Source organism: Elaeis guineensis, chromosome 11 (genome assembly GCF_000442705.2).
Source record: "Elaeis guineensis isolate ETL-2024a chromosome 11, EG11, whole genome shotgun sequence".
NCBI lineage: Eukaryota > Viridiplantae > Streptophyta > Magnoliopsida > Arecales > Arecaceae > Elaeis > Elaeis guineensis.
This window is the reverse complement of record NC_026003.2, coordinates 29,039,498-29,051,931: the sequence shown is the minus strand read 5'-3', so window position 1 is coordinate 29,051,931 and position 12,434 is coordinate 29,039,498. Positions and strand designations below refer to the sequence as shown.

General features: G+C 41.6%; 1 protein-coding gene across 3 annotated transcripts; it reads right to left on the bottom strand.

The window, feature by feature from the left end:
- Positions 1 to 407: 407 nt before the first annotated feature.
- Positions 408 to 3,768, bottom strand: LOC105035437 (probable protein phosphatase 2C 27). Of its 3 annotated transcripts, XM_010910989.4 has the most exons (5): positions 3,619 to 3,768; positions 2,729 to 3,060; positions 2,437 to 2,628; positions 2,017 to 2,222; positions 408 to 1,219 (listed from the first exon to the last, which is right to left on the bottom strand). In XM_010910989.4, the coding sequence occupies exons 2-5, from the start codon at positions 2,930 to 2,932 to the stop codon at positions 664 to 666; spliced, it is 1,158 nt and encodes a 385-aa protein (XP_010909291.1). In that variant the 5' UTR covers positions 2,933 to 3,060; positions 3,619 to 3,768; the 3' UTR covers positions 408 to 663. The 3 variants fall into 3 exon arrangements, with proteins under 3 accessions (XP_010909291.1, XP_073101765.1, XP_019702899.1); XM_073245664.1 differs by having other exon boundaries at positions 2,765 to 3,725; XM_019847340.3 differs by having other exon boundaries at positions 2,729 to 3,724.
- Positions 3,769 to 12,434: the final 8,666 nt, after the last annotated feature.

Here is a 12,434-nt window from a genome sequence, read left to right as displayed (position 1 = left end):
ATGGATAGCTGAACTTGGTTTTGTTTCATTAATGATTGAGACAAATGGCTTTATCACACCGTTCCTTTATTGACTTTGAACAACTTGCATTGCCATTGCATCCATGACAAATGGAGTGCAAAATAGATATCATAAAATGATAACGCTCGATGATTTCAAAACTTTAGCATCTTATACCAGATGAGATTTGGAATCATTAGAAAGTGATGAAATAAAGTTGTGCACGCGCACGTGTGTGTGTGTATTTGTGATTTGCCTAATTTTGGTGTTCTATGACAAAATTATACAAGTCAGCAGAAAGGCAGGTAATCTGAATGCTTACAATGGCTACAGAAAAACAGTGGGGCTTTTTCGGCTATTCTCTTCTTTTAATGACAGCACATAGAAGTTGATATTGCCATGAGAGGTTAGGTATGAATATATAGATTCAGCACTCAATGAAGCTGCAAATTTTTTTCGCATATAATGGAAGCATTCAATGAGATCCAAAAGAAACAATCAAATGCTTCCGATTGGTACAAATAGTTTAATCTCAAATGTACAAGATTAATCTACACCTCAGAAAAACTTTGCTTCGCACGATTTATTCTCCAAAGGAGACCAAAATTTTTGAAGAACCCCACTTGTTTGCAGGCTCCAGGTCTCAAAACAATGAGTCTGACATCAATTGGTATCCAAAGCTCCTTTGAGGAGATGCAGTCCCTCTAATGATATGCTTCTCCGTACTCGTAATTTGGTTATCTCGATTGGAGGCGGTGGCTCAGGTGAAAAGCAGACAACCACCACAGTTACATTGTCACAAGTGTTGCGCTTGAGTGCTTCCCGAACTAGCTCTCTTGAGCACCTCTCAGGATCATTGTGGATCATGAGCTCTTTCCTGGCAATCGTGACTGCACACTGACTGCTCATCACATCCCAAAGACCATCACAGCCCAGTATTATGAACTCATCTTCCTCGGTGATGGTTGTATCCTGCACCTCCGGTTCCGCGCTCAAGGGGCAGGGAGAACCTTTTGACCCCTTCATGTGCCAATCACCAAGAGCCCTCGCTACAGATAACTGTCCATTCAAATACCCATCAAAGACCATGCCTCCAAGTCGCTCGATTCTAAGCTTCTCGCTGTTGCAGTTGGGTTTATGGTCCCTGGAAAGTTCAATTGCTCGCCCCCGCTTCCCTAACACAGCTCGGCAGTCACCTGCATTTGCAATAAGCATAGTCCTGCATAGCACCGTAAGATTAGGAAATTTAAGATCGAGCCAGTTTCACCATGTAAGAACTTCAAGTGAATTAACGAACATAAAGCAATGAAGCATTAAGCTTACGTTGCTGGTTGCAGCAATAAGCAATACCAATTTATGCACTAAAAGTGAGAATTCATTATTATAGACAGATTAGAATATTTATACAGAAAACAAGAATGCCCTGATTTCAACTGTAGATTACAGAACCTTCCAACTTTCTAACCTTCAATTAAGTACGATTCTGCTGAAAATCAAATACCAGATGTAATTATTAAATAACATAAATAGCGTAAGATATCAACATATGTGTCTCAAGTATAACTAGGGAAGATGATTACATTTACATTATATGTAATTCTGCATTCGAATGGGTTTGATAGCTTCATTGTTCTAGCTTTTATTAATAAAAGTATGGAATCATTAGCCAATTTTGAATTTTCCCACACATTTATCTCTCAAATATTTTTTGCTTCTTTTTTGAAAATGATACTTAATGGATTAATGAAGGTCATTAAAGTAGTTTCTTCACAACTTTAATCTGATAACATGAAAAGTAACTATGCCACCAAAAGATTAATGAAAGATGACTAACTATTGACCCATCCTATGCCTTAAAGTTGTTGTTCAATGTAGCTTTAGTTTAGTTAAGAGTAACACCTTCCCAAAACAGTCGCGATGAAATCAAGATCACATTTCTCCATATATGTGGACTTCAATACATTTAGCAGCCAAAAGCAAATTGGATGGTAGTAGGCAGAAAGTTGACAACCTAACCTTCCAAAAATAAGGGCTGTCAAAGCCGTAGTTCCAGAGGAGAGATCAAGAGAAGAAGAATCAGCAAATGCATGATCAACTTTCTTGAATGCACTCTTCACTGCCTTTTCCACACTAGTGGGGAAATGGCTGTCCTCAATTATAAATTTGAGAAGGTTCTTTCGAACGAACAATGCTGCATCTGTACCACCATGGCCATCAAATACCTGCATTTATTAACAGCTTTATCTCAGCAACTGACCTGAAAAAACCATACCCCTAGCAAAACCATAAACTTGTATTAGTTAAGCATCCTTAGCAGCAATTAAGCAAACCTAGTGCCAGCATCAATCAAGCTTTAACTAACATCATGATGTGTATCAAAAACCATATAATAGTCGATATTGCAAAAAAATTGAATTCCACATGAAGGCAACACACCCCATAAAAAGCACCAGGTGATGGAAAATCTGGAAGGGCTCCGAGATGCTTGACTAAATTGTCTATACAGATGTGCTCATCCTCCATGTATGGTTTCGAACCTATCTCAGAGCAGCTTCCAGACCGAAACACAGGCAAGAACCCAGTCTGCCCTTGTGGTGGAGATGTCAAGCCCAGCCTCGCCACCAAATCCTACAAAGATAAAAGAGTTTGCAGCAACAACCAATGCCACAAACAGAATGGATATACAAACAGAGCATTCAAATGGCATCAAACCATCAAGATAACGTACGAAATCAGTGGAATCAGTGAGGCGGCTGGTGCTCACACAATGCCTGATAACTGAAAGATGTCGAGGTGGTTTCCCAGCTTTCGTCTCCTTCATGCCCTCTGGAGTCTCAGGATCTTCACCAGCTGCAGAAGATCCATTCTCCTTGCCTCCATACGTGCCTTCTAACATCGTAAAAGGAGGTGAGAATTCAGCACCGGCCGGCATCTTCCTTGCCAAAACATGAATGCACCACCCTTTGCTAACAAAAACTATGGCGCAGTCCAATCCTTCCACAAGAAAGCGTTCAACAAATTTCTCGGCGATCCCCAATCATATACCAAGCCTTCAGAATCCTAAATCCAACACACCCACAAGGTTCGAGAAAACTAAATATTCCAACGGAAATTAATCCAAGCAATTAAATCAGGAACGCTTTGCAAGCTGAAAAATCATAATTAATCGGCTTCTTCTTGAGTATCAAGCTCCAAATCACAACAATAGGCAACTTAACTGAATGATTCTTAACCCTAAAGAATCCTCCACCTCGTACCAACCTTCAAGAAATCCTATAATACACAAGCCCCAGAAGATATCAAATGTCTCTAAAGAACGGAAGATTGGATCTTTTTCACCAAATACCCAACTCCTCGGATGAAATCTGCTCCCTTACCAAGGACCCCTACCCCGATCCTCTACAATCCTATAAAAATTACAATAGAATTTACCAAAATACTAACTTTCCTGTGCAGATATAACGAATTAATAGATCTAAACAGCATACAACAGGACAGATCAAATCCTAAGAAAGAATCCAAAATTTCCACAAGTTCTTGAAAATAAAGCATAAATCATTCCAATTAAACAGAAAAAACACTCTAATTCCAACAGATTCAATAATACATAGAACTTGCCTTTTCCTTTTTTTCTTAAATTCTTCTGGATTTGGATAGGGAGAGAGAAAAAACATCAGAAGAGCCGGAGAAGTAGCAAAAAAAATTGCCACGGATGGAAGAGAGGGGTAAAGAAAGAGAAATGCTGGCCTTTTATATCGGAGCATCGGCGACCGGAGGTCATCCGGTTCACCCCTATCTACGTAGCTATCGGAGGGAGGTCAGAAGGGACACGTGTCGATCGGGTAGTGGCTGGATAAGTTGTTGACTGGACGACGGTTTGGGCATCGGAGGTGCGTGCGGCAGGCGATCCCCAGCCATCGGATAACATTCACGTGGGGGATCTGGACGGATGGGATCTTGCCGTTCATTCTCGTGGGCAAATGTGAGGGTGCGGTCGTTGGAAGGGCAGGAATGATAAGATGATGATGATTGGAAGTACACCAGATCTACACTTTAGGGAAGGAATTAGGTGATGATCATTTGTTAAGGCTCTAAAGTGACATGCAACAATTTTATTTTTAGTTGATTCCATCATGGCCTTGTCTCATTTGCTATTCTTGCTAATGAAGTGTTGTGGTTTTGCTTAATCTAGAACAAGTTTTTTCTTCAAAAATTATATAATTTAGAACTAGACTTGAAGATTTTTTTTTTTTTTGGGTGAAACAGAGGAAGCATGGCTTTATTGCACATAACAGAAATACAAAGAGCATAGTATAAGTACAGATACTTGGAAGCCAGCAAATTTACAGCATAAATGGAGATCCCAATCCCAAACGTGAACATAACTAACATAAGAGAAGAAATACCAAAACAATATAGCAAAAGTATGCAAACCAAAGAGCCACCACATGAGGATGATGCCATAACAGCAGGAAATCCTTGAGATGTAGAAATGCCACATATAAGACATACCAAAATAAGGTAATGAAAAGAAAGCCTCTGAGATTTAAATAGTAGACACCACCCGGGACGAAACAGTGTTGGTATAAAGCCCTGTGGCTGTGGAAAAAGTGCCATTGAAGTAGCAGCCAATATAAATACTTGCTAAAAGTCCATAAACAGCCACATTGAAGAACCCAACATCCATAAGAAGAGAAGTTGAACAGCCAATATAATCCTTCTGAAACAATGGATGAGGAATGATAACAAGGGATGAAGCATATTATCCGTGTTCCCATGAGACAGAGATCTTGGTCCCTTAACTGGTATGGCCTGAAAGAGCATGAGACCGGCAACAGGAGAAAAAGAAGACCGGACATACTTGGCATGTGAGGAATCTATGATTATGGAGCTCAGAATGATGGGGATGTATGGTCAGGACACCACCTTCATAAGATCTTTTTGATACCATATATCGCAGTAGAAAAAAAGAAGAAATAAAATAGAAACAATCAAATATGTGGATCAACCAAAAGATTCGCCTCCACGGGACATGTAAGCTTCACTATATGAAAAAAAAAATTACAAGAAGAGATCACACCTTCAATCTTCGTACACACAATCTCTTCTTCACAAGAAGTTCTCCCTCACAAAAGCTCTCTCTCTAGAAAAATCCTTCTGAATCTCTAAAGCGATCGTTGTCCGCTGCCTCACAGTCTATCTGAAGTACCCTGTTCTTGCACTCTGTCGGCACCTCTCTTTAGGTTCTGCTGCTGCTGAACCACCCTCTGTTTTGCGCACGGGATCATGCCGATGATCCACTACTACCATACATCTCTCTGTTGCCGTAGGGTCTCTTTAATGACCTTAGATCGATTCAATCCTATCTCCAATGCAAATTAGGATTCCTCAGATCACCCAAACATGCCTCTAAAGCATTGGATCTTGATCGCGAGCCCTGTAGACCCTCCGATTGTGCACCGATCCATGAGAATCCATCATGGACCATGAGAAACCAGCCAGAAACGTCTGTCGGTCCACAGTGGACCTTACGAAACCAAAGAAAAACGTCCGTCCGATCCACATGGGTCCCCATGGACCGACGGTCCACGCACCGCACGTGGACCACGTGGGAAAATCGTGCGGGCTATGTTGCGCATACCCGCTTGGGCCTAGGTCGTGCCCCGCATGCGCCCGTGCGTCCGTGCACTAGGCCACGCGTCGTCATGCACGCTCGCACCACCGCGACCTCCGCTGCCTCATGGGCCATGCCATCCTTTCGAGCTTCTTCCATATGTAATTTCTCCATCTGGACTCTGTTTGGACTAATTTTGGGCTCGTTGGACTCTGTTTGTCATCACGGACCTCACTGTGGACTCAGTGTGGACCGAATCTTAAGATATTAAATCTTAATAATCTCCATCTTGACTCGACATTCGATCTCTTCCTAACTCTGAGAGCTTCTGGATCTCCTTGTCTTCATGCCCTAGGGCAATCACCTGCTGATCATGGATGGATAAATATGAGAGTCGAGCCGGACTGCTCGATCCCATCTTTGTTATGTGCTGTGCTCCTCCTGACCTGAGACCTGATCGGGATATCATCCTGCAGTAATAGGAATCTCACCCTGTGATATTGCCTCTCATCCTCTCGAGTCTTGCGTCTCGTACCCGATCTACCTCCATCTGAAGCTCCACCTTACTTTGGACTCCTCCTGGCTCCTGAAGCTTCACCTCGTACTGGGCTCTCCGTCAGGTAGTAATGTCCTCTCATTTTTTTCTTTTCCTCCAGAATAATCCTATCACCATGCAATACCTTTAGGATTCCTCCACCAGCTACCGTCCTGTAACATCTCAAATCTAGTCTACTCAGTGAGATAAGATTCTGTTTGAAATTAGGTATGTATCGGATCTCTCCCAATCTCCTCACTATACCATCAATGTCCTCTAGCTGACCGTCTCGATACCTCTGATCGCACAGCTCGATCCATCCGGCAGATAAACAATATCCTCACTGCTCTCCAAGAGTCAAACTACTCCTCTCTGCAATATACATGATAGGTGCATGCAGAATCTAAAATTCACTGCTGGAAAAAAGTAGATATCTCATTAGATATCTCCAAGACATCACCCTATCACTCGCTACTGGCCGTTGCTGCAGTAACCCTCGTCTGATCCCTGGGTTGAGAGCAATCTCTCGCTAGATACCCCAACTCATCACATCGGTAACATTTGGTCTTGCTCAAGTTTCTCATCCTGAACTTAGACCGCCCTCATCACATCTCTTATCGCTCCATCTACGACCTCCTACTCCTCCAAAAACTATTAAAGCTAATCTGCCACTTGAGCTCGAAGCTGGGTTCTCCCTCTTGAGAACCTCGTTCTGAAGAATCGCCATAGTGACCTCGTCTATCTTGATGGTGCTCTTTCCAACTAGAAGAGCAGTCACCAAGAACCCATCAAAGGGAGAAGCGATACTAGTAAGACCAGCGCTCTGTTCTTCTCCTCAACTTTTTTGCCGACATTGAAGAAGTTGGTGAGGATCTTCTGAAAGTAGTTGAGATGCTTTTGCACGCTTTGTCCCTCAGTCATCCGTAGCTAGTAAAACTACCTCTAGAGGAAGAGAGTGTTGGTGAGAGACTTCGTCATGTACAACTTCTCGAGCTTCGACCACAGCACCATCGAAAAAATCTCGCCAAGCACATAGATCACCACCTCATCTGTTAGGTACAAACAGATCGTACTCACTATCTACATCTGGAGCCGCCTCTAATCTTGTACCTCCATGGTAGTCGACTTCTCTTTGCACAAGAGTGCATCGATCAATTCTTGCTGGATGAGCACGTCCTTCACCCTTGCCTGCCATAAAGAGAAATTGCTCTTGCCATCAAACTTATTGATTTCCATCTTGATTGAGCATGTCTTCTCCATCTTCAATCTTGCTCACCACCACCGCAATTTATATTCTGGTACCATCTCATTTTGATGCCACTTGATGGGGATGTCTGGCTAGGATACCATCTCCACAGAACCTTTTCAATACCATACGTCACAGTAGGAAGAAAGAAGAAATAAAACAGAAACAATCAAATACGTGGATCAGCCAAAAAGCTCGCCTCCATGGGGCTTGTAAGCTTCACTATGAGAAAAGAGAAAATAACAAGAGGAGATCATATCCTCAATCCTCATACATCCAATCTCTTCCTCACAAGAAGCTCTTCCTCATAAAAATTCTCTCTTTAGAAAAATCTTCCTGAATCCCTGAAGTGACCGTTGTTCACTGTCTGATAGTCTGCCTAAAGTACCCTACTCTTGCTCTTTGTCGGTGCCTCTCTTCAGGATATGCTGCTGCTGAATGACTCTCTGTTCTGCACACGAGATCCTGCCGATCGCCCACTACTACCATACATCTCTCTGTTGCCACAGGGTCTCTTTAAAGACCTCAGATCGATCCAATCCCATCTTCAATGCAAATTAGGACTCCTCAGATCACCCAAATATGCCTCTGAAGTGTTGGATCTTGACCGCAAGCCCTGTAGACCCTCTAATCACACATCGGTCCATGAGAACTCATCGTAGACCACAAAAAACCAACCAAAAACATCCGTTGGTCCACCATGGACCATGCGAAACCAAGGGAAAACACCCATCCAGTCCACACGAGTGCCAATGGACCGCCGATCAATGCACCGCATGTGGACCACGTGGGAAAACCATACGGGCCACGCTACACACGCCCGCTTGGGCCTGGGCCGTGCCCCGTGTGTCTACGCGCCGCCATGTGTGCTCGTATCGCTGCAGCCTCCGTCAGCCCGCCACCGGCTTCTGCTGCCTCATGGACCGTGCCACCTCCTTCAGGCTTCTTTCGTACGTAACTTCTCCATCTGGATTTCATTTGGGCTGATCTTAGACTCATTAGACTCCGTTCGTTGTCGTGGATCTCGCTGTGGGCTCAGTGTAGATTGAATCTCGAGATATCAAATCCTAATATAGAATACCAGCAATATTAAGTTGGTGATGAATTAAACATATAATGCTGAAGATCAGAATAGAACCACTCCAGCTACCGCTGGTAATAGAAAATGAGGTGTAGATATCACGAAGAAGAACGCCATCCCACCATAATGTGGCAGCCACAGGATTGAAAGAAGAAATGCACAACACCAGCTAGTGTTGATGTAAATAAACTGAACAACCCTATTGAAGCAACCATCAACAACTTGTCACCGGCAATTTTGGTAGTTGGAAAGCAGATGAAATAATAAGCAGCAACTTGACAGTATATAAACAGATAAACAGTGCATAGATAATGAAAGCCCAGAAGAAAATGTAACCAGCCTTGAATAGATGATAACCGGCAATTGGAAATCAAACCAACCTTAGTTAAATTAAAATACAAGGAAGCGGGAGAACCATGTGCTTTGTAAAGAGAGATACACCAAAGAAGTTTGAGAGAGCCATGTGGTAAAAGACCATCTCCTTGAACCGGCTCTTCCAACGGAACCTTTTTGGCATATTTTTTTTTTTTTTCCAAACTTCTAATTCTGTGTTTTTTCATCTCCTTCTTTTCATGTTCCCAGTACCACTACCACCCTGATTATATTTTGAAAATTTTTTCCTATTTTCACATATGTCTCACGAACCCCATCACTATTAGCATTTTGCACCACACCATCATGGTCATAAGGTTGCAACACAACTTGTAAATAAGAAATGAAAAGAGATAAAGAACAGAGGCCATAGAAGAAGCACTAAACTACAATGCAAAAAAGAAGTATGACTGAAAAGGACACAAAGAAGGAATACAGGAAAGGGCAATTGAGACCTAGTCCACTGAAAATAATAAAGACAAGAACGGGCTCCAGCAATAGAGAAAGTAATTAAGGAAACCCGAAGTCAGAACCCAGTTAATGAAAGAACAAAGGATGAGGGTAGAAAGCAAGCACCTATGACATAGAAATGGTGGATAACTAAATGAAACAAGACAGAGTAATCCACCGGAACAGGACAAAAAGTCATCGTAGGGATACAGCAACTGGGATAGTAGGCAGTAAAGAGGCCCCACCTACAAACGAACCACATTAGCAAAGACAAAGAATCGCTCGGCAAAATCTGGATGAAAGCATTACCAAGCATCACCTGGAAAAGCCTCAGCTGGGGTTGACAACTATCAGTGCCCATGAAAGGATATGCCACATGCATTTGCAGGAAGAAAATAAAGACAATGTGAATCAACATCAGTTATAGAGTTCCATTGAAAATCATCAGACCAAGCCCTATTAGCAAGAGAATCACCAAGTTGATTGGCTTCACGATTAATGTGGTTAATCTGAAAAGAACAAGCAGCCTTCCATCGCCAAATATCCTGCAAGAAAGAAATATGTTTTGGTAACGTGGCAGAGGGAAGCGTAGCCGAATCCTCTCCTAACCGGATATGTGTCCCATCAAAGGTACAAATAGCAGCCCTAACCCTTAGCCCTCCATCCGAGATCACGAGCCAAAAATCATAGTAATCACCGCATATTCATAGAGAACTCTCTCCGTAAGTATACAAGATATCTCGTCACGATATCATAAATCAACAATAAAATAAAATTTAAATAATTAACATTCAATCTTGTTGGCAATAATCATATAATGGATAACTATATTATTGGCCCTAGCATTGCTATTCTCAGTTTACATGTGTTCATAGTTTCACACATGCCGTCATGCAGGACGTTTTTGCATTTAAAAAATATATTCTGACAAATTGGTTATTTCAAGCTGTCCTTGAGTTATACTTGTACTATACTTGTGATTGTTAATTTGCTTCATGTAAATGTGGAATGCAGTAGGTTGCTTTTGATGGTACACGTTTTTCAGCCACATTACAGAAGAATGAGCAAGAATGATGCTAAAATGGTTTGCATCACAGAATCTGATGGCATCCTACTGTCAATTGGCTGAGAGGGATCTTTTGCTGCTGTGCGAGTGCTTCAATGGAGCTTCGAGAAAGGAGGCCTAATGGTTCTGCAAGGAATATTGACTGCTTGGCATGCATTATATATCTTAAACATTTGCACAAGCCTAGATTGTCTTCCACCATGTTATTGCTTCCATTTATAGGATAGTATTATACATGTTTCTGGTCATGCCAATATGTTTAAGTTTATAGCCAGCGATACCATCTATTAGAGGATCAGGGTCAGTAAGGGAGATGAACAATAATGATGCGGTCAAGTTTTTAACCGAAGGCATGAACAACTCAGTAGTGAATGAAGAAAGCATTCAGCATCCTCAAGTGTTGTTTCAAGGTCCAATGACCACAGTTCCATATCCTTTGAAAGCACAATGAAATATTATTATGGCGTACACACTGTCATCCATAATTTCATTAGGCAACCAGGACAATGACAACTATTTTAACACAAGGATAGAACCACAAGAGCTTAACAGAGTGGTTCAAGATGATAGGTATTGGGGTTTTCGCCTTAGCAAGTTAATAACCCGAGAGTTGGCTAGAGATGCAATGGACAATCTGGAGGTAGTGTAATAGAACACGTATCTTGATGCAGTTATGTTGCCATGTTTGTTGAGACAATCTTATAAAATGCAGTATAGGAGGATGGGGAGTAAGGTTGGGGGTGTATCTTTCTTGCAAAAGAAGGATTCACCTTCCTTCATAGGAATACACGGTTGAATTGCAAAATGATCGCTTTAAGATCTGTGCAGATAAGTGAATGGAGGAGTTTGGAGTGCTTGGACATCTGTGTAGAGCATAATCCAACGGCCGATGTTGCAAAACAAGATCAATCATTCTTTCATGCAAGAGATACAACTTGAATCTTGGGGAGGAGGTACTACATAATTTCTAATTGGGCATATCTAATAGGTTCGATTGTATCATTCACGTGAAAGAATGATTCACATTTTTTGTAACTCATCTTTTTCATAACGTCGATTGTTGAATTGCGTAATGATCACTTTAAGATCTATCCAAACGGAAAAGAGAAAAGTTCAAAATGCATTGAGATTTATACGAGATGCAGTCCAGTGGTTAACATCGCAAAAGAAAATTAATCATTTTTTCATATGAAATATATGATCGGAAACCATACCCGACATCCATGACATGTGGCTAGATTGTCAAACATGGGTGATGAGATACATGCTCTACACAAGTTCTCAATTTATGAGAAGGCCATGAGAACAAATCTTCTGTTTACATCAAAAACCTTAGACGGTAACGAGAACTCTCCCTACCGCTTTACTGCTGCTCTATCATTTTGGTCTTTATAATAGAGATTGCTATATATTATTAAGTACTGTAGTAGTATGGCTATTATCCCTCTCGAACAGCCGCTACTTCGAGCCCAAGCGAGGCCACCGTCCATGTGATGGTTGTGCTTATGTCTCATGCATATCTTTTTCCATTTCGCACATTTGTATACTTGTAGGTGTAGCTAACTCTTTGCTACATATTCTCCATTAACATGTAAAGGCAATGACGACTCTAATAGGGTACATGTTCAGCATGGTTCTAAAGTCTGCTAATGGGCAGCACTGTGTCCTGATGATTGTCTTCTTTTCCGAGCCAAAATTATTTCCAACCTCAATAAAAATCATAATTGGAGCTAATAGTTAGACATGGTAGGGAGGTAAGTGAGATAGTTTCTATGTGGTGAAAACAATACCTTATGTTAATTTAGCAATCTCAATTTATTTGCGGTGAAAAAGTGTTGCCTAATTTTGTGACAAAGGGAAGAGGGGGGTGGAGAAATATGTTGCCATGGACGGTTGGAAGATCTTATGAGTTCTTTAGATAAGGGGAGAGCGGAGAGGTTGCCATTTTTGCAATACAAGGCACGGGGGTATCTTGTCCATGAAAGCAAAAAAGATTTCAATCAAATAGCATATTTTCTCCGTTCTGTCATTTATGCCGGTTTAAGTGAGTAGTACCCAAACAGCTAATAA